The 20,417-nt window shown below is 38.7% G+C and overlaps 3 protein-coding genes, 1 long non-coding RNA gene and 1 other non-coding gene across 12 annotated transcripts; 2 read left to right on the top strand and 3 right to left on the bottom strand.

Moving 5' to 3' along the window:
• Positions 1 to 72: 72 nt before the first annotated feature.
• Positions 73 to 2,501, bottom strand: BOB1 (HSP20-like chaperones superfamily protein). Its single transcript, XM_008236519.2, has 6 exons — positions 1,959 to 2,501; positions 1,462 to 1,634; positions 1,324 to 1,372; positions 709 to 875; positions 464 to 547; positions 73 to 348 (listed from the first exon to the last, which is right to left on the bottom strand). Exons 1-6 carry the CDS (start codon positions 2,335 to 2,337, stop codon positions 310 to 312), a joined length of 891 nt encoding a protein of 296 aa, XP_008234741.1. The 5' UTR covers positions 2,338 to 2,501; the 3' UTR covers positions 73 to 309.
• Positions 2,502 to 5,571: 3,070 nt separating this feature from the next.
• FOP1 (O-acyltransferase (WSD1-like) family protein) lies at positions 5,572 to 10,411 on the bottom strand. Of its 8 annotated transcripts, none has more exons than XM_089053380.1 (8): positions 10,259 to 10,411; positions 8,917 to 9,777; positions 8,185 to 8,763; positions 7,549 to 7,615; positions 7,068 to 7,180; positions 6,612 to 6,821; positions 6,380 to 6,517; positions 5,572 to 6,112 (listed from the first exon to the last, which is right to left on the bottom strand). In XM_089053380.1, exons 2-8 carry the CDS (start codon positions 9,202 to 9,204, stop codon positions 5,942 to 5,944), a joined length of 1,566 nt encoding a protein of 521 aa, XP_088909506.1. In that variant the 5' UTR covers positions 9,205 to 9,777; positions 10,259 to 10,411; the 3' UTR covers positions 5,572 to 5,941. The 8 variants fall into 8 exon arrangements, with proteins under 8 accessions (XP_088909506.1, XP_088909503.1, XP_088909504.1 ...); XM_089053377.1 differs by having other exon boundaries at positions 8,917 to 10,164; positions 10,259 to 10,409; XM_089053378.1 differs by having other exon boundaries at positions 8,917 to 9,918; positions 10,259 to 10,401.
• A 90-nt stretch (positions 10,412 to 10,501) lies between these two features.
• Positions 10,502 to 10,574, top strand: TRNAA-CGC (transfer RNA alanine (anticodon CGC)). Its single transcript has one exon. It is a non-coding gene; the product is annotated as a tRNA-Ala (tRNA).
• Positions 10,575 to 13,084: 2,510 nt separating this feature from the next.
• LOC148917533 (uncharacterized) lies at positions 13,085 to 14,726 on the bottom strand. The gene is made up of 3 exons (XR_016127343.1): positions 14,516 to 14,726; positions 13,447 to 14,412; positions 13,085 to 13,282 (listed from the first exon to the last, which is right to left on the bottom strand). It is a non-coding gene; the product is annotated as an uncharacterized LOC148917533 (long non-coding RNA).
• Positions 14,727 to 16,535: 1,809 nt separating this feature from the next.
• LOC103333642 (putative pectinesterase/pectinesterase inhibitor 34) lies at positions 16,536 to 19,920 on the top strand. Its single transcript, XM_008236523.2, has 3 exons — positions 16,536 to 17,663; positions 18,338 to 18,474; positions 19,086 to 19,920. Exons 1-3 carry the CDS (start codon positions 16,675 to 16,677, stop codon positions 19,781 to 19,783), a joined length of 1,824 nt encoding a protein of 607 aa, XP_008234745.2. The 5' UTR covers positions 16,536 to 16,674; the 3' UTR covers positions 19,784 to 19,920.
• Positions 19,921 to 20,417: the final 497 nt, after the last annotated feature.

The raw sequence follows: 20,417 nt of genomic DNA, 5'->3' as shown, positions 1-20,417 counted from the left end.
GGAAAGGGGTTGGATTGGACATGCTAAATCTCTCCCATCAAGCAACAAATTTTATGGAAAATTAACTAAGAATTTTATGTAAAGCAAAATACAAATAAATATATTACTCCCCAGAATTTTAATCAAATTGTCATCTAAAAATGAAACCAGCACACCATATTAACAGCGTTCGGACCAATCCGGACATCCTAACCACCCTGGGAAAGAACACACACCGCACCTCAAGTTCAACCATAAGCAAGAGCTGAACTAAAATAAGTCATCTTATAGTGATGAGCACAAAGTTATCAGCGACCCCTAATGTCAGATTTACTGTATCTTGGCCCTTGAGAAATCCATCTCCGGATGCTGCAAAACAAACACCATACACAAACAAATATTAGCAAATTTGCATAACTGTTGCGAGAGGGAAATTTCATAATTGAGCAAGTCCATAGTGTACTTATGAGCCTCAAGAACTCACCTCCGACATGAATTTCTTCAGGATATCTTGTTTCTGCAATTCATCACTGGTCGGGAGCCCCATCTGCTTCTGTCTCTGATCAAACTGCAAAGTAAAACATACAACTCTTAGAAACTGTAACGGAAGGAAACATGCATACAGATGGAGGACCGCATGTGGAAAAAAACTGATCACAGCAATCTTCTTTTGATAATAGTTAGAAAGAAAGAAAAAAAAAAACAAAACAAAACAAGTGGGAGATTTACCATCATCTTTTCAACAGTCTGCCTGGTTTCAGAATCCAGGTCAGATAATTTGCTGGGCTCAGGGTCGACCTTTTGAGTGTCTATCTCGGGATCACCCTTCACCAAACTTTTCCACCACTCCATTTGATTGTGCTTGGTCAGAAGAATAGAGACAGCAGTCTGATCCTCTGAGATGAGAATGGACATCATGAATTCAAATAACTCAGATGCTTAAAACCATGGATTATAACTATAAAAAATGAGGAAAGCATGATACACACATTCAAAAGATACTACTCCCTCCAAAAGTAGGGTGGAACGTGAGAGAAACTCATAACAGCAAAACTGGTAGTAGAGACCCCCACAAAGCATTCAGATGTGTTTTAACTTTAAATGACCACTTGATACTCAAATTTATAAACAAGTTTTGCAGTAAGCACAGAGCACCAAGTGATCAATTTCGCCATGAACTCATGACTCTATTTGCGATTTAGAAAAGCAAAATATGACTTTATTTGCACGTTACAAAGGCGAAATTTCCAACATGTGTTTATGCTCCAATGTACACAAGTAAAATTCGACCGAAAAAAAACACACAAGTAAAATAATACGTTCATAAAGTGTAAACAGACATACCTATGCTCCAGTAACAATCATCAGGCTTGATAGACTGATAAAGCTCCCCCTGAAATTATTTAATGTACATTAGTTAAGGCAAATTTAACCTAAAAGAAACAAACTGGCAAAACAAAAGGCATGGAAAAGCAAACTTACATCAATAATAGGAGGCTGACCCTTCATTCCAAACTTCAGATGATTTTTCTTTATTTCGCACACAACGGACCGTGATTTAGTTCCAGGAGGCACTGGAATAACGACATTAACCTCCTGCAGGCTCTGCGTCCATGAGTATTTCTCCAAATCAAGTCCATTGCCTTTGTTTGGAACTGTCCAGAGAGATTAGTGTTAAATAGGGAAAGCAAGTAGAACAAGTTATAATGCACACATCCAAAAACACTTTTGCCCCTACAGGCATGAGACAGTGATCACGTTTCCAAAGATCCAACAGATTAGGAACCAGCCATATCAAATTTAGCAGCAAAATCACATCGCTTTTGTTAAGAGATTCAAACTTCTGTAAATTTATCTTTGGCACAACAAAAGCATATGAATAAACGAAATTAAATCTTCGCAATTAAACAAAATCCTAAAATTGGACCAAAGGAAATTAAATTCTAAAAAAATTTAAAGAAAAGAAAAAAGATCGGTACCTCTCAAGCCATTCTTCTCTTTCTTGCCCTCCTCCAAAGGAGTCCCCTTTTTCTCTTCAGCTTTAGCTTCTTCCTTGGCCTTCTTCTTCGTCTTCTCCTCCTCCTCCTCCTGCCTCTTCTTCTTCTTCTCCTCTTCCACCTTCTTAATCTCCTTCTCCCTCAATGCGCGTACGACGGACAGGACATCCTTCTCCGCCGTCGGTTTCTTAAGGAAGTCGCTTTCTTGGGCCAAAAAGTCGAACACCTTCTCCACAAACCCTAGGGGATTCGAGCGATCCAACTTCGCGGTAAACGACGCCGCTTTAGACGACGACGATGCCTGGGACGGCTTTGTTTCGGGTGCGTTCTGGTCCTCTTGGATATCGGAGATTATCGCCATAGCTCGATAATAGTTGAGAATGTGAGAAACTAAAGAGGTCTCGGTTTCAAGCGTCTTGGTGTAGGGTTTAAGCTTCAGTCTGTTACAACTAACAGAGACGGATGGAGCTTATATATAGTGATGCTATAGTCGGTCAGATTGGAGAATTCCAGAAACTCTTGCTTTGCCGATTACTCGCGCTTTTTGTTTTGTTTTTTACTTTTCTGAGAAAATAACGATTATGCCCCTACCGTGTTTATCGGATCCGAGTCCAGCCTAAATTTGGACAAATCAAGACCGAGGCTGTCTTTTGGGCTGGGGCTTGGCTTGGGCTTATTATTTCTCACTCTACTTTTGTTAAAAAATAAATTAATATTTTTTTAAAGTAAAAAGTTTACAAATAAGATCCATACCATACAAATTAATTAACCCTATAATCAAATATCCACAAGAAATTTCGTGTTGAGTTGTGAAGATACAATTCAACTAGGAAAAATATTTGTTTCCTGTTTTGTTTTCCCTCTTGGTTTCAGGATTCCTGGTATAATTATATTTCATACCTATGTCATTCTAGGTTAGAGAGGGTGAATGAGTGTATTCGGGGATGTAGCTCCTATTGAGTGAACCTTGTCAAAAAATTCTTGTGTTGTTGTGTGTTTGATTACTTTTGTCTTTCTTGATCTCGTTTATATTGTTTCACACCTGTTCTTCCTTGAAAATCAAGGACTCAATTTCTTAACATCTTGGCCAATAAATATTCTGCCATATTAATTACCATATAAATATATTGAATACAGACATCAATGAAATTTTGTAGTAAGTACCAAAAATTATGAATAAATATATATAAGCTCTGAGAATTCTTAAAAAATATCACTTTTTTTTTTCTTTGGAAAAGTAACCTATAAAAAGTGGGAGCATTTTTGCTCACCATTTTAACCCAATGTGTACTCTCATTATCATTTTCAACACTCGAAATGTGTCCATGGGTATAACCTTGGTTCCATAAATAAAAAGCAAATAGTTAACTATAGTTATATCAATAGATACGTGCCAAGTGTTGAGCAAAGTAGTGATGATACACCTTGGATTAAAGTAATGAGTACAAATATTTCCGTAAAAGTGAATACTTATTACTAGGCTGCCCTACTGAGACAAGGCCTAAAAATGTTTTATTCATGAAAAATAAATTAAAATAAAAAGGTAGGGAGATCTATTCTTTAGGCAGAAAAAGTGTTCCAACTTGCACATCCAGAAATGTGGAGCTAGACAGCAGCTTCCATGGTGAGCCCTTTTTCTACAACACCAGCATCACGGCTGAGTTTGAGTGATTCTTCTAAATCATCCAACAATTTATTAGGATCAGGTATTGCATCTGGGTCAACGGCTAAGCAAATAGTCATTTTGTCAACATAGCTTTGAAAATGCATATGCAATGCCTGCAACAAAAAAAAAAAAAAAAGAACCCAATAAATAGACACCCAAGATCACGTGTTCGAATCCCAATTGTGTTTACCATATGGTCAAATTAGGACCACTGTCTTCAAATTGATTGGATTTAGTTGGAAGATTTGGAGGCAAGGAAACCTCCATGAGGGTTAGCCATAAACATTAGGAGCAATGTAAGCAACTGGGTGGCCATAAAAACTAACTTCTTCCAGTGGACCAACCAAGTTTGAGAATGCGGAATTAGATAAAACTCTCTGTGCTATTGCTCCACATCCCTGCATTAAATTAATTAAGCCATTAGCTACTTAATCATAAAAATGATAATTAAGAATATATTCCTTTTGTACCTTAGCTCCTAATAATTTGGTCAAGAGATTGGCAGTTAAGTATGCGGCAGCAGCTTCAAGTGAGTGCTTTTTTCTATCAATGAGGGCTTTGGCTCCGCGAACATAATGAAAGGGGTCATCTTGCAGAGTCTAGCCGCCCGGCTATACTGATTTTGACGCGTGGCAAACCAGGCGATTAGCACCGGGCATCATCTTTTTTTATATAAATTCGTATAACCGGGTCGACTATACTCTTTTTTTTTTATATAAAAAAGACCCGCCTGGCACTTAGCTCTCAACGTGTGAAAAATAGTATAACCGAGCGGTTATACTATTTTATAATAAACAAAAAGGGGTATAGCCGGTCGGCTATACGAGTTTTATTTAAAAAACCTTGTATAGCCGCACGGCTGTAGTATTTAAGTATATTATATTTACTGGACGTATAGCCGCACGGCTATAAGATTTATTATTAAAAAAAACGACGCTAGGCGTGGCAAAGAAGGTGCTAGGCGCCAGGTGTCATCTTTTTTATATATAAATAGTATAGCCGCACGGCTATATTCTGTTTTTTATAAACCGTGGTATAGCCGTGCGGCGATACACTTTTTATATATTAAAAAAACATCGCCTGGCACCTGGAGCCGGACGTGTAAAAAATAGTATAGCCAACGGCTATACTATTTTAAAATAAAAACGGAGTATAGGCGTATAAAATAACGGAGTATAGCCGCCCGGCTATACGACGTTTTAATTAAAAAAACCTTGTATAGCCGCACGGCTGTACAATTTAAGTATATAGGAGTATAGCCGCCCGGCTTTACTATTTTATAATATATGACATAACGAAGTATAGCCGTCCGGCTATACGAGTTTTATTAAAAAACCTTGTATATACGATTTAAGTATATTATATGTACGATTTAAGTATATTATATTTAATAGGAGTATAGCCCGCACGGCTATACTATTTATTAACAAAAATTTAAAAGAAAAGGACGCTTCTAGTTGCATTAGTTTGTTACTGCACACATTATTTGTTGTAGAGAATTGCATGTTGAGTTGGAGTGTTCTTAGTAATTGCTTCACATTTCAAACAACACTTTACATGAATGATACTACCACCTCGCTTGCTACTATACCCATAAATCTTTGTTTGAAATTGTTGTTCTAGTTGACAAAGAGAATGCAAAATCACCATCTTGCTTTTTTGTTACAACAAGTAAGAAATAATCTTAGCCTCTCACATACTTTCATAGTTATTAAAATATGGAACTTTCATAGTTATTAAAATATGGAACGGGAAAAAAAGGGCTATGGAAAGATGCATGCACAAGTTAACAATTGAGCAGGCCAACCAATTCTCAGAGGTGGGTTGAGCCTCTGCACAAGTCAGGTAGGTGTGGCTCTGTGGAGGCCTGCCCATAATGCAAAAGGACCACTGAAACCCAACTGCAATAAATTAAGTACTATGTAAGTATGAAAAACCAACCACTAAACAGTTGTTACTCTAAACTGCCCAAATTATCACTGTGATGGCATTGGTATGTCACTGTAATGCGGTTTTACATAACTGAGCAAAGCTCTCTTTAAGTACATTACCAAAGCTTACCCTACAAGAAAAAGACAGCTTCAATTAACTCCCTAAAAGACAAACATCACAGCTAAGTTGAACCAACTACGTAGTCCACAATAGCAAGAAGAATCACGAGTTTGCAGCAGCACATGCAGCTGTTTGAGCTGTGTTTCCACTTCTGTCCAGAACAACTCCAAAAAACCAATACTTGGGCATGCGCATAATAGAAGCTTAGATCATCTATCTCTATCGAGATACAGTATACTAGTTTAGCCTAGACAACTTCTTCCTTGGTGAGCCCTCTGTCTAAAACAGCATCACAGATGAGTTTGAGTGATTCCTCTAAATCATCCAACAACTTATTAGGGTCAGGTATTATGTCCGGGTCGATGGTTAAGCAAATCGTCATTTTATCAACGTAGCTTTGGAAATGCATATGCAATGCCTGCAACAGAATGACAAAAGCGAACATAAATAAAAAAGGAGAATTATACCTGACCCTAATAAGTTGCAGGCATTGCATATGCATATTTTAGATTGTTGCAGGCATTGAAAAATATTGGAAACAATTACTGGCTCCAACAGAATGTTCACCATTTTTCAAGAACAGAGCCAGGTAGTTGTTTCCAATATTTTAGATTGCAGTTAATTGGTAGATTTGGAGGCAACTTCATGATCAAGGAGAATTATTGGCATTTATAAGAGAACCTACATGAGGATGCCCGTAAACGTAAGGAGCCATGAAATTTATTGGATGGCCGTAAAAGCTAATTTCTTCAAGGGGACCAACCAAGTTTGAGAATGATAGTGTGGAATGAGAAATAACTCTGTGTGCTATAGCTCCAGCAGCCTGCGTGTGAAAACATTGACATTCTTAAAAACTATTCTTGTGTTCGCTCCTTAAAATAACAATATGCTGGAGAAGACAGAGGAAATATTGGTACCTTAGCTCCTATAATTTTGATTAAAACATTGGCAATTACGTATGTGCATAAAGCTTCAAGTGAGTGCTTTTTTCGATCAATGACAACTTTGGCTTGACGAACATAATCCAGTGGTCCATCTTGTAGGGCAATGGTGAAGGGGATAAGAATATATCCGAACCTATTACCCCACCTAGCCTTGGACTTCTTAGCCATCATATCAGCCAGAGCCTGTGATGTAAATAACATAAGAGAAGAAACAGTATATGCGAGCTAGGCAAACTAAGCATCTTTTACTGGGAAAAAATGTTTCCTGGACAACTTCTGAATGATATTATATCCTATGTTGTCATATAAGGCCATACCAAAATTATGAATAGAAACCAATTCACAGTTTTAGATTTCCACTGAGATATCATATAGTTTGGCATACGCTGTTTTATATGCATAGCATGAAGATTGAGGAGGGGTATTCACCTGGATTCCAACAGTTGGTCTTAAATTAGCGAGAACATTTGCTCTCAGGCGGATGTTTTTGGGAAGATTACTCCTCTTCTGTTTTGATCCCTCATCTTTCTCATTTTGGCCTGCTAATTAGAACAACGAGCTAAGGAATACATTGAACCATTTGTTTGTCCAGAGGTAAAGGTGTTTCATGCTTCTTTATCTTGAAATGTAAAGTGAAAAAAATAATTGAGAGAAACTACATTTTAACTGATAAGATGACAAATACTTGTGTTCTAATCTTAAACATCAGACTAATCAATTTGAATACATGTCACTGTGAAAACTTTGTGTGGGAGAAGGAACTTCTTTAAACATTTCAAAGATGTTTCTTGCCAATTGAAACGAAAGAAATATCTTTAATAACTGAACTAACAGAATAATGTTACCGATATAATCTGCTTGGGTAATATTACAAAGAGAAGGGAAGAAATCAATTTCAAGGAAAACTCACCATATCTCCGGTTCAGATACTGCGAGAGACCTGCTTGTGTCACTCCGAATACAACATCATTGATAGTCTGGTTAATGTTAAAATAATTTACTTTCAGAAAGTCCTGTGAAAAGAAGCATATGCAGGGGTACTAACAAAAAAAACTTGCTAATGGTCTGCTTTATGTTCCAATATTCTTAATCAATAAGCGGCCACACAATGTTTGGAACAAACCGCACCAGACGGCAGATGGTTGTCCAGCCACATTTTTTTATCATCACATCAGAAAGTTCATGATAGCTGCCAGCATTTTGCTACGACTGGGCTGGACTAGACCTAAATCCTGGTCCCAGTCATTAAGGATTGGGACCAGAATTTGGTAGCTTCATTGAATACCAAAAAAATTACCACAAAAAGAAGTATGCGCTCTGCCTTTCAGGTTAATGTAACACGAACTAATAATTGGTTCATCATAACTAAAGAAGCCATAAACCTCCAATAATTTGCGACTGCCCAACCGTACAGTATGGCATTATAGCATCTGAGTACCATATCATTTGCCCCTTTCAGTTTTCATGTTTATACCAAGCTTTTCCCAAAGAAGTGTGTGCGTGTGCCTAATGTCTGTTTATATTTTTCAAGAATGGATCAACATACCATCCCCATTGCGTTCTTCACTTGCTTTATGTGATCCAAACTGACTGTCCGATGCACGAAGCGCTTGGCAGTGAGCTCAACACCAGGGGCACCTTTGATAGGAGTTTTGGTGTCTTGCAAAAATACAAGTGTTGTTATAAACAGCATCATATCCACTAAAGTGTTCCACATCAGTGTTATTCCAGACCAAATAGCCAATATGAACCACCAGAACCAGTTCGAATTACTTGAAGAATCCGCCTGAGTCCTGGTGGGAACAGTAGGCAATGCATCTGGGTCAGATGTTTTTCTGGTACATGCTAGAAGAAGTGACATGAGAGATGCACCATCACCCATTGAATGGTGAAGCCGAAACACTGCAACAGCTTTTGCATACGAGGTTTTAACATTGAGGAGATGTACCTCCCATAATGGCTTGGAAAGATCAAGAGGTGCTGTGGTAAGGTTTGAAATGTAGTCTTCTACAAATTGATCAGGATGGTCTATATTTGAATCCAAGTTTGGAACAAAAACATGGTCTTCTTCATTTACCGATACTCGGATCCATCTCTTCTTTCCACCTTTGATATCCTTGTTCTCCTGTTAATTATACAACAGAAAGCTTCAAACAAGTATCAACTGGATTTACCAAAACAATGTCCCAAAAGTAACTAATGTCTGCAGAAACAATAAGAAACCATATACAAATAAACAAAGAAAAGAAGGAAGGAAGGAATGGAATAGTTTCTTTACCAGGTTGCTAGAGAAGCGAGGATGATGATACAAGGTTTCCTTTAAACCAGCTTTAACAACGTCCGGATTGATTCCTGTCTGGCAACCCATGACTATAACGATGTAGCAGTTGAACTGCGGTGAATGAAACAGACGGGATGCAGGGCTTAGACTTAGACGATCTTCGTTGGTGATTGGCTCATCATGTATGCAGGTAGCTGCAACTTTTGTCTCTGGCTCCATGTCTTGTTGTTTTCTAATTGTGTTGATCTCACTTTTCAACATAGCTTGTGTCTTTTTGTGATACATGAGTGTCTTCTGCTCTTTGTTCTCGTGTGGGTTTTAAGTATGCGATGAGCAGTTCATTTAATAGGTGGGGACGATGAAAAATAACCCTGAATTTGTTATTTGAAGTAGTTGACTCTGTCACTGCCACTGTGGAAAATTCTCACCCTCTACTTGGTCTCATCATCATCATGAGGGGCAAGCCAAAGCAGGATAAGTCACATTTTTACAGAGAAACAAAGAACTTTGCAGCAGATTGCATGCCTTAAATTAAATTGGCCTGGGAACATGGATACTACCTTGCTTCCTTGTTGGAAAAACCCCCTGAATTCTGAAGTAAAGAATAACATCATTCGATGGTGATCCCTCCATTTTCTCTTTATGGTTTAATAATGTTGGTCCGAAAGGGCTCAGAGTCAAAGCGCGGTGGCTTCCTTCTAACAAATAACAATGGAGAAAGCCATGGAATTTCAAAGGTAGGCCAAGTCTGTGCCAAGAGTTAAGTCAGACAGGCTTCATCATATGCAGGCCTGGCCTGGCCACAGTTGGAAGGGCCTTGCAATTGGGCCCTGGTCTCTGTATAGTGCGAGTTAGAGCCTGTCCAATCACTGAGTTAACTCAGCCAAATTTCACAGCCACATGACATAATTGTTAAAACCTCCAACTCCAAAGATCCATTCAAATTCAAAGCCGCCACCATCCGAAACCCAACTCCAAGAAATGAAAGTTGATGAATTTCTGTATTTATTATAAGGCAGCAAGCAAAGAAGCTCTTATTATTATTAATGTCAACTTGTACCGACCTATCTCTGCTCTTCTGTGGATGGATGCAGAGCAAACCAGATATCAACAATCCTATAGACTATAAAGACTAAAGACTAGTTCATCTCCAAGCTTTGTGGATCAAACCAACAATTCCTGCATTATATTTGGATCCAATCCAACTAACTTTCTAGCTTATTGTCAATGCTACATACGAATCACCTACCATATTGATACAAATGTATTACGGATCGAAGAATGAAGGTAAAACTTTAAAAAGGACAAACCTTGAGCGGTGGGAAGTGAAGAATAATACCTTGAGACCTCAGAACTCTGGTTTCTTCCCAATTTTGATGGAGCTCTCCTCTCTCTTTCCGTCTGTCGCTGGCTAACTGATCCAATTGATCTGCTTGTTTGTAAACAAATGGCAAGTTCAACACTTGCAGATTTAGAATGTTATTCAAAATGTGCTCCCACCCACCCAATATAATAATACAATTGTCGTTTTTTGGTTGTCCAGCTCAGTGATAATATATTTTTCAAGACACTTCATCACAACGGGGGTGTAGCTCATATGGTAGAGCGCTCGCTTCGCATGCGAGAGGCACGGGGTTCGATTCCCCGCACCTCCATCTCCATCTGTTTTATTTACATCTCCTCCTCCACCTATCAAGTACGAAGGGGGTACACCGTACGCGTACGCCGTCGTATCGTTTTCATTTAATTTTTACGACCGAGGCTTAGCCTAGCCTTGTGTGATTGGGCTTCTCTTCTCTGTCATGGGCCTGGCCTGGGCCCACTTATCTTTCTTCCCTTCGCTAATAGAGTCAAAAACTAATCCTTTTTGGAAGTTTCCAAATTCCACGTTCATGACTAATCTTATTCATTCACGCGTTATTTCAGTAGCTAAGCCAAGTCATTGATGATGCGATGCAAATAATAAATGCAGAACCTGAATCAATATTTTTATTTTGGGTTAATGACCTACATGATCCTCCAACTATTGCTCTAATATCATTTTGGTCCATCAACTAAAATTTTCAATTCAAACGCCCTTCAACTTTTTATTTTGTACCAAAATAGTCCATCCACAAAGTCATGTATTATTCCATGAAATCAATGGATAAAACCTGTATTTTTAGGTGAATATCCTCCTCTGAAAGGGTTATTGATTCCAATTATCCTCCAACTATTGCTCCAGTATCATTTTGGTCCACAAACTAAAATTTTTATTTGAACCATCGTTTCAACTTTTTTTTTTTTTTGTATCAAGATGGTCCTATCGTTCAAAGTCCGTCAAATTTATTGTGAGGAGTATTTATTTTTGTATTTATCTCTATTTTAAAATAATTATAAAATTAAACAATAAAGAGAAACTAATTATTAATTGTTAGGTCAGTCTCACAAAATTTTAAAAAGCCATGTGAGTGATATTCAATTTTTTAAAATTGAGACTGACCCTAAGTTAAAATTATAAAGTTTCTCTTTAATTTTTAATTTTATAATTAAAAATTTTAAATAGAGACATAAATTTACAAAAATCCTCAATTTAACAATAAATTTGACGGACTTTGACGATAGGACCATCTTGATACAAAAAAAAAAAGTTGAAACGATGGTTCAAATGAAAATTTTAGTTTGACTAAAATGATAATAGAGCAATAGTTGAGGACCATTTCACCATACCCTTCAACAGAGCTTCTCAAAAATTCTCATATACCCTTCAAAACTCAGTCACGTAGCCATCGCGTGATTAGAAATGAAAGAATCTATTACTGATGGACCATCTTGGTACAAAATAAAAAGTTTAAGGGCGTTTGAATTGAAAATTTTAGTTGATGGACTAAAATAATACTATAGCAATAGTTAAGAGATCATTTAGGTCATTAACCCTTTTATTTTTATTTGCGAGTGAGAGAGTGACTGTGACTGGTCCAATAACTCAGAAACATTACTCCAAAATGCATATGGGATATGGCCCATTCATACTTCTCTTTTTTCTCTCTCATTGGTACAAACCACAAGCGAAGCTTAGCTAAGCATACCCATTTCTCTCTCAAAGCCTTTGTTTGATATCTCTATCATCAGATAACATTTGTAGTGGACAGTTGTCATATTATAATTGTGTCTGTCTACCCAATTTTCTCACAAATATATTTCAACATATATATATATATAGTTAATTAACCTAATCCTCCTTGGTCAGTGAAGTGATTAGCTAGCTAAGCAAAACTAGGGCGGGTGGAAGTTGTTTTCATCACTTCTATCTTGTGAATGAAAGGTCCTACGTGACACAGACCCAAATTGATTAAACTACAAGTGCCGCTGTTATTATGGTTAACTTGACTTCAAACCACCTAGCTATATGCGTGAATCCTGATGTTGCCTCGGTTTTCTTCCTACCATTTTTTTCAGTTGGGAAAGTGATTTGCCCAGTATAATCAAATATAGTAATACCTAGCTACGCTCACTTTCTTTTTGCATTAGCTTTTTGATGTCACCTTCATTCATCGCATAATGGGCTCAAACTCAAAGGTAAGCTAGTTTGGTTTAATGGACATGATAATGACTCCTATCTTCCCTCTTCTCCTATAATCACTACTTTTTTAAGGACTTCTTTTTTAAAGACTCGAATCCAATACCTTTAATAGAAAAACATTTGCTCCAAACCATTACACTAGTCTCACTTTCTCCTATAATCATGTACTTATTGTAAGTGATGGTGATCGTGAGGTTGTGGTGTTTACGAAAATAAATAATGTCTACTTAAGGACCTACTACGAGATTAGATATTTACCATGTATAGGTCGATGACAACTACAAAAAGAATTTGACGTGTAATTAGATGCGTAACAAACTTAACTTTTGATTAAACTTTTGACAATGTACTTGCTCGGTGGTAATAATAATTATTGTCTTTAGTCCGGTTAAATATTGTGGATGAAGATACGGCTGAAAACATATATATGTATAAAGCAATCAAATGTTTAGAAACCATTTTGTTTGTACTAATTAAAGATCATTATTCCTTCCAAAAAAATTAAAAGATCATTCTCAAATCATTCTCAAAAGCAATCATGATTAGAACACTCACCTATATATTAATATATTATTATATATTTATACATTGTCTCATTAATTGGGTCATACTCATTAGTTATGCATATGGATATATACACTTGAATTGAAAATCTGTTCCATGCATGATTGTCTATAACCGGATGATACTGCGCTGTTTTCGTTAGGGAAGCATGTGGACGGCTCCACAACTCATACAAATACAAATGCCAGTGCCACCCAACCAAGCCTTAGCCATGCCTCTCCAGTCTTAATAATTTGCCTGCAAAATCTTATGAGAAAATCTTAGAGAAGCTGTGCCTCCAAAAATAATTAGTCGATGAGGTGATGTGTATATATAGCTACAGATATATGTTAATTAGAAACAATTAATAATAAAACAAATCATGTGATTATGAAGGGAGCAATAGGCCCTGTGTCCCCTACCATAATGAAAGCAGTCACATGTCCTTGCATGCAATGCTTCCAAGTCTCTTTTCGTTTGTTAATTAGCTTTTAGCTTGCTGTTGGTGGTGCGACCAGTAATTCTCTCATTGCTGTGGTCAAATCCTTCCTTGTCTCCATAGATCTACGTTGGACTTAAACAACTAATTATTATTTCTTCAATATTAATGCATTTTAATCATTAACCAACCATACCACCTTTTTTCTTTCTCTTTCTTAAAATGTAAGAGTATATAGGAGAAAAACAAATAAATCATACGCCGTACGAGTAACACGCATCTGATGTGATGTATGTATCTTTAGAGCATCTCCAATAGTAGTAGCAAAAAAACACTCTTCAAATTGAAGTTTGTTGACCTACGTGGCAATTTGAAAAGCCTTATTTTCTACTTGAATAATTTTTGCTCCAACAAACTCTTCAATTGAATGAATGCAATATCATGGAAAGTATCAGAAGATGTGAAAAATGTCTATGTATGAAAATAAAAAATGCATGTTTTTAATATTTTCAAGGTAGATTTTGTTTTTCCAAAGTAAAATTAAATGTTTAAAGAGACAAAGTCAACTTACTAGTTTTGAAGAGAGAGAAAGAGGTTGCAACTTTGATGACTGATGTTAAAGAGGAATCCAAAACTATTAAAGAGACTGTTAGAGATGTTCTTAGCGTGTGAATGATTGGAACTGGAATTGTTTCCGTTTTCATCGATGCATATTCATACTTGTAACAATTTTCTAGGCAACCAAACACGAGATTAATGCAAAAAATGACATAATGAGATACAACAAAGGCTCCTCTCTCATACAAAGAAATAAAAGATTAAAAACAAAGTCAAAGTCGTCGTGAGTGATTCATGAACCATGGCGAAAGTATTGTAATTGCAATTCACTGTCGGTGAAATTTGATCGGGGCCCATCTGTATCTGCTTTACGTGTTATATACTGCTGACCCTGTTTCGCCACAAGAATGTACGCTGAATTTTATCTCTCAAGTCCACAATAAAATAGTAAAAGAAAAATATTATATTTATATACGATTTTCAGAGAGAAATACCACAATATTGTCACAGGTTTCTTCCAAATCCCGAATTGCTTTTTGGCCTTTTTCCGAGAGCGTTTTTCTTCACCACCAAAGCAAAGGGGAAAGGGGAAAGGGGAAAGGGGAAAGGGCAAAGGGCTTGCCTTCCTCGTAAGGCAATCGATCGCCTTTTATATAGGTCCCTTTTTCTTTTGCCTAACTGCATGCATCTTTGGCACAAGCTCCCCTTTTTTATTGACTTGTTCCTTATTTTAATAAATTTGGTCCTAAATTCCTACTTATTTATAGTTTTCATATGATACATGATGAGTCATGACCAGAAGAAAAAGATAACGTAATTTAATAAATAGTATTTTGTTCTTTAGCAGATTTTTTTTTTTTTTTTCCATTGATTTTTCTGTTGAAAATTTTACAAGTCTCCATTATTAGAATGAGAATCTAAAATATTCTGGCATCAGATCGCTTTCCACAAAGGTGGGTATATAGATAAAGGCCTACATCATGGAGTCGGACCTTACATCGTTTTTTTGATGATGAAAAAAGTAATTAAAAAAGTTGAAAAATGAACTAATCTGCCATACCTTCTTAATTTCTGCTTCATTTCGACTTATTTTGGCTAAGTCTTGTGATTACAGAACTGATTTTAATTCATTCTACTTGCATGAATGAGGAAACTAGGGTGGGCTATTTTCTACTTAAATCTTGCTAGGATCCATCACTATATATAACACCCCCCCACCCCCACCGGCACCCGCACCCGAAAGAAAGTAAATGCACTGAAAACAAACCTTTACACGCCATTACTACTGACGTGCGCATATACGTGTGCGAAGAAACCAATATGCATATATACATGATATTGATTAGAGGGCAAACCACGCCTAGCGAAAATGGACCAGATTAAAATCCTGTGTAGTCCTACTAGGGGTCAATGTTTGGATATAGACTCCTTGGATGCAGACAAGACAAAGTTGAGTTGAGAGAACGTACGTGGTGGAGAAGAGGTTTTAACTTGTAAGCAATTTCTTGTGATATATCAAAGCTCAAAAAGGGTATATCAATGTCAGTCCTATTCACATATATTGTTAATAATGCCATGAAATTACAAGTATACATCACATCCACCCATCTCTATATGTTGCTATGTCAGATACGATGACATTATTATCAAGCACTAATAATCTCTCAAAGTCTTATACATTAATGATTTTTTATGGACCGTTTGGTTATTCTTTTGGTACGTCTCTGTAAAATAATCTAGGAAAAAAATAAAAACTAGTTAAATTTGTTTATACCCTGTTCCTTATTTGTACATATGAATGAATACAAGATACGAACAAATGTGGTTTAAAGTTAATGAATAAGGTACAAAAAGATGTCATGCCCACTACTTAGCAGCACAGTCAAGTTAGCTTAAGAGCTAAGAGAATCATGCAATGCAATGCATGCACTGTGATGTGCAGACACACAGCACCATCTATCCTTAACTTTAACTAAAGATTTTGACGTCAAACAAACATATTGTTTCTTCCTGAATTCTAGTACATGTTCCATCTCCTCCCTCCTTCCACTCGTTCAAAACTATTCAAAAATATATATATATATATATAATTAAAAACCAAACTATATTTTCATTAAAATTACAAATAGAAACCTCTTTTGTTGTTGTCTAATCTAAAGTAAGACTGTGACTCTTTCGACCTGAAAAAACAAAAAAACACTGTGACTTCGTACTAATAGAAAAAAAGTTCCCTACCCCCGTTGCATCACCCCCGTCTTCGCCGGGTCATATAGTAGCAGCCAGCTAATCCCCCTTCCCCCTTGGACACAGACCTCACACCAACCTCTTTTATTCTCCTCTCGTCCCCACCCCCTCTCCCCTCTCTCTCCATTTCATCATATATATTATATACGTACACCAACACACACACACACACACACACCCCTCTTCTTCTTATTAATATTTTAATATTTTAATATTTTAATATTTAATTCACAAGTTAATTAATTAATTATATATAAATACACAGCCCCCACCCTATCTTTAAACCCCACACTTCAATCTCCCTCTTTAAGTCTCTCAGCTGAAACTCAGAGCTGCCTATCTCTCCAATTTTAACTCTTCAAACGTCCTACACTTTCCTCTTCCAGCAAAAACAACAGAAATCAAAACAATGGGCTACGGCAGGCTCCAACCGTCCGACCCGGGAGGCTCCTCCAGGCACCACGTGGCGGACCAACCCCAAAACTCACTCTCGTCTATCTCCAACTCCAACCCCAACAACAAAAAAAAGCTCATCCTAATCTCCCTCATCTCCGCCGCTCTCATTCTAGCCTCCGCCGTCTCCGCCGCCCTCCTCCTCGTCGGTCGCTCCAAGGCCTCCCCCCAATCCTCCGGCCCCCACCTCAAGCCCACCCGGGCCATCTCCGACGCCTGCGCCAAGACTCAGTTCCCCGCCCTCTGCGTCAACTCCCTCCTCGACTTCCCCGGTTCCGTCCACGCGTCCGAGCAGGACCTCGTCCACATTTCCTTCAACATGACGCTGCAGCACCTCAGCAAAGCCCTCTACCTCTCCTCCTCTATCTCCTACCTCCAGATGGACCCGCACTCCCGCTCCGCCTACGACGACTGCCTCGAGCTCCTCGACTCCTCCATCGATGCCCTCTCCCGCTCCCTCACCTCCGTTACCCCCGGCGCCGCCGCCACCGCTGCATCCACCCAGGACGTGCTGACGTGGCTGAGCGCGGCACTCACAAATCAGGACACGTGCGGGGAAGGGCTCTCGCAGGTGAGTGGGCCAGTGAAGAGCGAGATGGACACGAAGCTCAAGGACTTGTCGGAGCTCGTCAGCAACTGCCTCGCGATCTACTCGGCAATCGGCGCCGGAGACGATTTCTCTGGGGTGCCGATTCAGAACCGGAGGAGGTTGCTGAATTCGATGGAGCGCGACATCATGGGAGATAATGCGGATGTCTCGCGAGATTTGCCGAGATGGCTGAGCAGTAGGGAGAGGAAGTTGCTGTCGGTGCCGGTGTCGCAGATACAGGCCGACATCATCGTCTCGAAAGACGGCAGCGGAACGTACAAGACGATCGCCGAGGCGATCAAGAAGGCGCCTGAATATAGTTCTCGCCGGATCGTTATTTACGTGAGGGCAGGAAGGTAAATGATTCCACTCTCACTCACTCATAAAGCTGAGTTTGGTGCTCTGTTCTTTGTTCTTTGGATTTTAATTAAAAATTAATCACTTTTGGCATCCGATGGAGTGGTTGCTTTGCTTTGAGTAGCCATTATTCCGTGAAAAGATTTTCTCAAAAGCGCTTATCTTCGTTGGTAACAAAATTCCTTTTGTGTATTCATTTGTGCATTGACTTCGAGTGAGCTCCCTTTTATCACACACAACACAGAACTATAATCATGTGACTCACTGCATTAACATTAATCCTCCCCCCATTTCTGACTGATTAAATTCGGTTTACGAAAATACCCCCTTTTCATGTGGTACTTTAGAGTTTAATTAATGGAAAATGATTTATTTATTTATTTTATCTTTGGTGATGTGAGTGATTGTCGGTGGAGATCGGTCGTATTATTGGGTTGGTTTGGATGATGCTTGCATAGACGTTGTTTTCTACCCAGTCATAAATTGTACGGTACACAATGGATTTATTTATGCATGTAATGTGACATCTACTGGCACGTGCGGGGTCAATTTAATTCTTGCTGGCATCCACTTCAGACTCCAAAGGAATGCTTTGCATGGAATAATATTTTTTGTTGTTGTCGAGGAATTTAGTAAAAATTACATTTCTTTTGAACATTTTTTTTTATTGCAGGTACGAAGAGGATAATTTGAAGGTGGGGAGGAAGAAAACCAACTTGATGTTCATTGGAGATGGGAAGGGCAAAACGGTGATTACTGGTGGGAGGAGCGTTTCTAGCAACATCACCACATTTCACACGGCAAGCTTCGGTAATTTTCTCTTCCCACCCTCCTATCTGATCATTGTACGCACTTTTTTCCGACCAAACAAAAAAGATATTCTATTTTAATCTAATTTAAATTTTAAAAACAGAAATTCGAACTCAAAAGCACATGTAGGCCCGTATTTACTCTCATCACATTATTCATTACGATGCATGAAATGAGTTACTACTTGCACGTGTCCTGATGTTGTTGTATACAAGTATTCACTCTCATGCAACTTGGTGATGCTGGTCTGACCTCATACCCTCCTATCCTTTCTAACCACCTGAACTGGACTAAATTACCCTTGTTAAATTGTTAAGCTTTTACTTCAAATAACAGTTGGCATCTACAATTATTCTTATTTGGAGGTTTGGGAATTTTAAATTGGCATATAAAGAAAGAATTGAATAATAGTGTCTTTGTGTCATTTCATGCCAAAGCAACAATTCTACCTCTAATCCAATCGCATCCAACCCAATTCAATCAAATCCAACCCAACCCAACCCAATTGTATTCTTATTTGAGGTCGGTGGGTTGGTAACATTTGGGGGTAGGTAGAGTAATTAGATGATGGGTTTATTGAGAATTCATTTGTTGTTGTTGTTGGTCCACAGCGGCAACTGGAGCTGGTTTTATTGCACGGGATATAACGTTTGAGAATTGGGCCGGGCCCAGCAAGCACCAAGCCGTAGCCCTCCGAATCGGGGCCGACCACGCCGTCGTATACCGCTGCAGCATCGTCGGATACCAAGACACATTTTACGTCCACTCGAACCGCCAGTTCATCCGCGAAACCGAAATTTACGGAACAGTCGACTTCATTTTCGGCAACGCCGCCGTAGTTTTCCAAAACTGCAGCATCTACGCCCGCAAGCCCCTGCCCTCTCAGAAGAACACGATCACCGCCCAAAACCGAAAGGACCCGAATCAGAACACGGGCATTTCGATCCACGCTTGCCGGATCCTCGCCACCTCCGATCTCGAGGCGGCCAAGGGTAGCTTCCCGACGTATCTGGGCCGTCCGTGGAAATTGTACTCGAGGGTCGTGTACATGTTATCGTATATTGGCGATCACGTACATCCACGTGGATGGCTCGAGTGGAATGCCAATTTTGCCCTCGACACGCTGTACTACGGTGAATACATGAATTCTGGGCCGGGCGGGGCAGTGGGGCAGCGGGTGAACTGGCCCGGGTACCGGGTGATTACCTCCCCGGTGGAGGCGGGTAAGTTTACGGTTGCACAGTTTATATATGGGTCGTCGTGGTTGCCGTCTACCGGGGTGGCATTCTTGGCCGGGCTTTCGGTCTAAAATTACAGTCCGGCAGTAAACCATTAGTGGGTAAATGCTCTATTTTGTTGGTAACTGTAAGAATATAGTCTTTATATTTTGTTGTATATTTTTTTTCAACATTATATGGGAATAAGTCGCAATGTTTCTTTTGGTCATTTGACTCAATGATGTTGGCGGTATTGGTCTACGAGAAATACTTTTTCTTTAAACTCCCGTCGCATCATTCGTGTAGTAAAATAATGTAAGAAATTATGTGCGCGCGTGGAATGCGAACAACAGGAGGACAATAATGTGTGTCAATTTCAGATATTGACTGTCTCTACTGTCATTTGAATGATTGGATCTTTGTGGTCGTGGTCGTGACCATTTTTTTCAATACGTTCCTTCACTTCAATTAGTGTTTTGGTGTCTGTGGGGTCGTGACGGTGGGAAGAAAAATGATGTTGGGACTTGTGAGCTTCGTGGAAGTGAGAAGTAGCTCCTCAGATTTATATAAATGACTTTAAAATACAATCAAAAAGGAAAGTAAATACCATGAAATTGAGGCCACATTTTCATGACTGAATCTGAATATGAATCATTGTCTTGTTAAAATTCCCTCTTCCGACCCAGAAAACCCACCATAAAACAGCTACCGACTTTGCCATAAAGC

Source organism: Prunus mume, linkage group LG5, assembly GCF_029339155.1.
Source record: "Prunus mume cultivar Tortuosa linkage group LG5, ASM2933915v1, whole genome shotgun sequence".
Taxonomy (NCBI): domain Eukaryota; kingdom Viridiplantae; phylum Streptophyta; class Magnoliopsida; order Rosales; family Rosaceae; genus Prunus; species Prunus mume.
The sequence above is the reverse complement of the archived record's forward strand: the minus strand, read 5'-3'. Positions and strand labels throughout refer to the sequence as shown.

Bases quoted from the DNA above. Each gene is read 5' to 3' on its own strand.
- BOB1 (XM_008236519.2), bottom strand. From the start codon at position 2,337: ATGGCGATAATCTCCGATATCCAAGAGGACCAGAACGCACCCGAAACA. The intron at 876-1,323 runs GTATGTCTGTTT...TTCTCATCTCAG, and splicing joins TGATTGTTACTGGAGCATAG to AGGATCAGACTGCTGTCTCT. The intron at 349-463 runs GTGAGTTCTTGA...TTTGTTTTGCAG, and splicing joins TGAAGAAATTCATGTCGGAG to CATCCGGAGATGGATTTCTC.
- LOC103333642 (XM_008236523.2), top strand. From the start codon at position 16,675: ATGGGCTACGGCAGGCTCCAACCGTCCGACCCGGGAGGCTCCTCCAGG. The intron at 17,664-18,337 runs GTAAATGATTCC...TTTTTATTGCAG, and splicing joins ATTTACGTGAGGGCAGGAAG to GTACGAAGAGGATAATTTGA. The intron at 18,475-19,085 runs GTAATTTTCTCT...GTTGGTCCACAG, and splicing joins ATTTCACACGGCAAGCTTCG to CGGCAACTGGAGCTGGTTTT.
- FOP1 (XM_089053380.1), bottom strand. From the start codon at position 9,204: ATGTATCACAAAAAGACACAAGCTATGTTGAAAAGTGAGATCAACACA. The intron at 8,764-8,916 runs GTAAAGAAACTA...TATAATTAACAG, and splicing joins CTCGCTTCTCTAGCAACCTG to GAGAACAAGGATATCAAAGG. The intron at 6,113-6,379 runs GTAGGTTCTCTT...ATTCTGTTGCAG, and splicing joins ACGTTTACGGGCATCCTCAT to GCATTGCATATGCATTTCCA.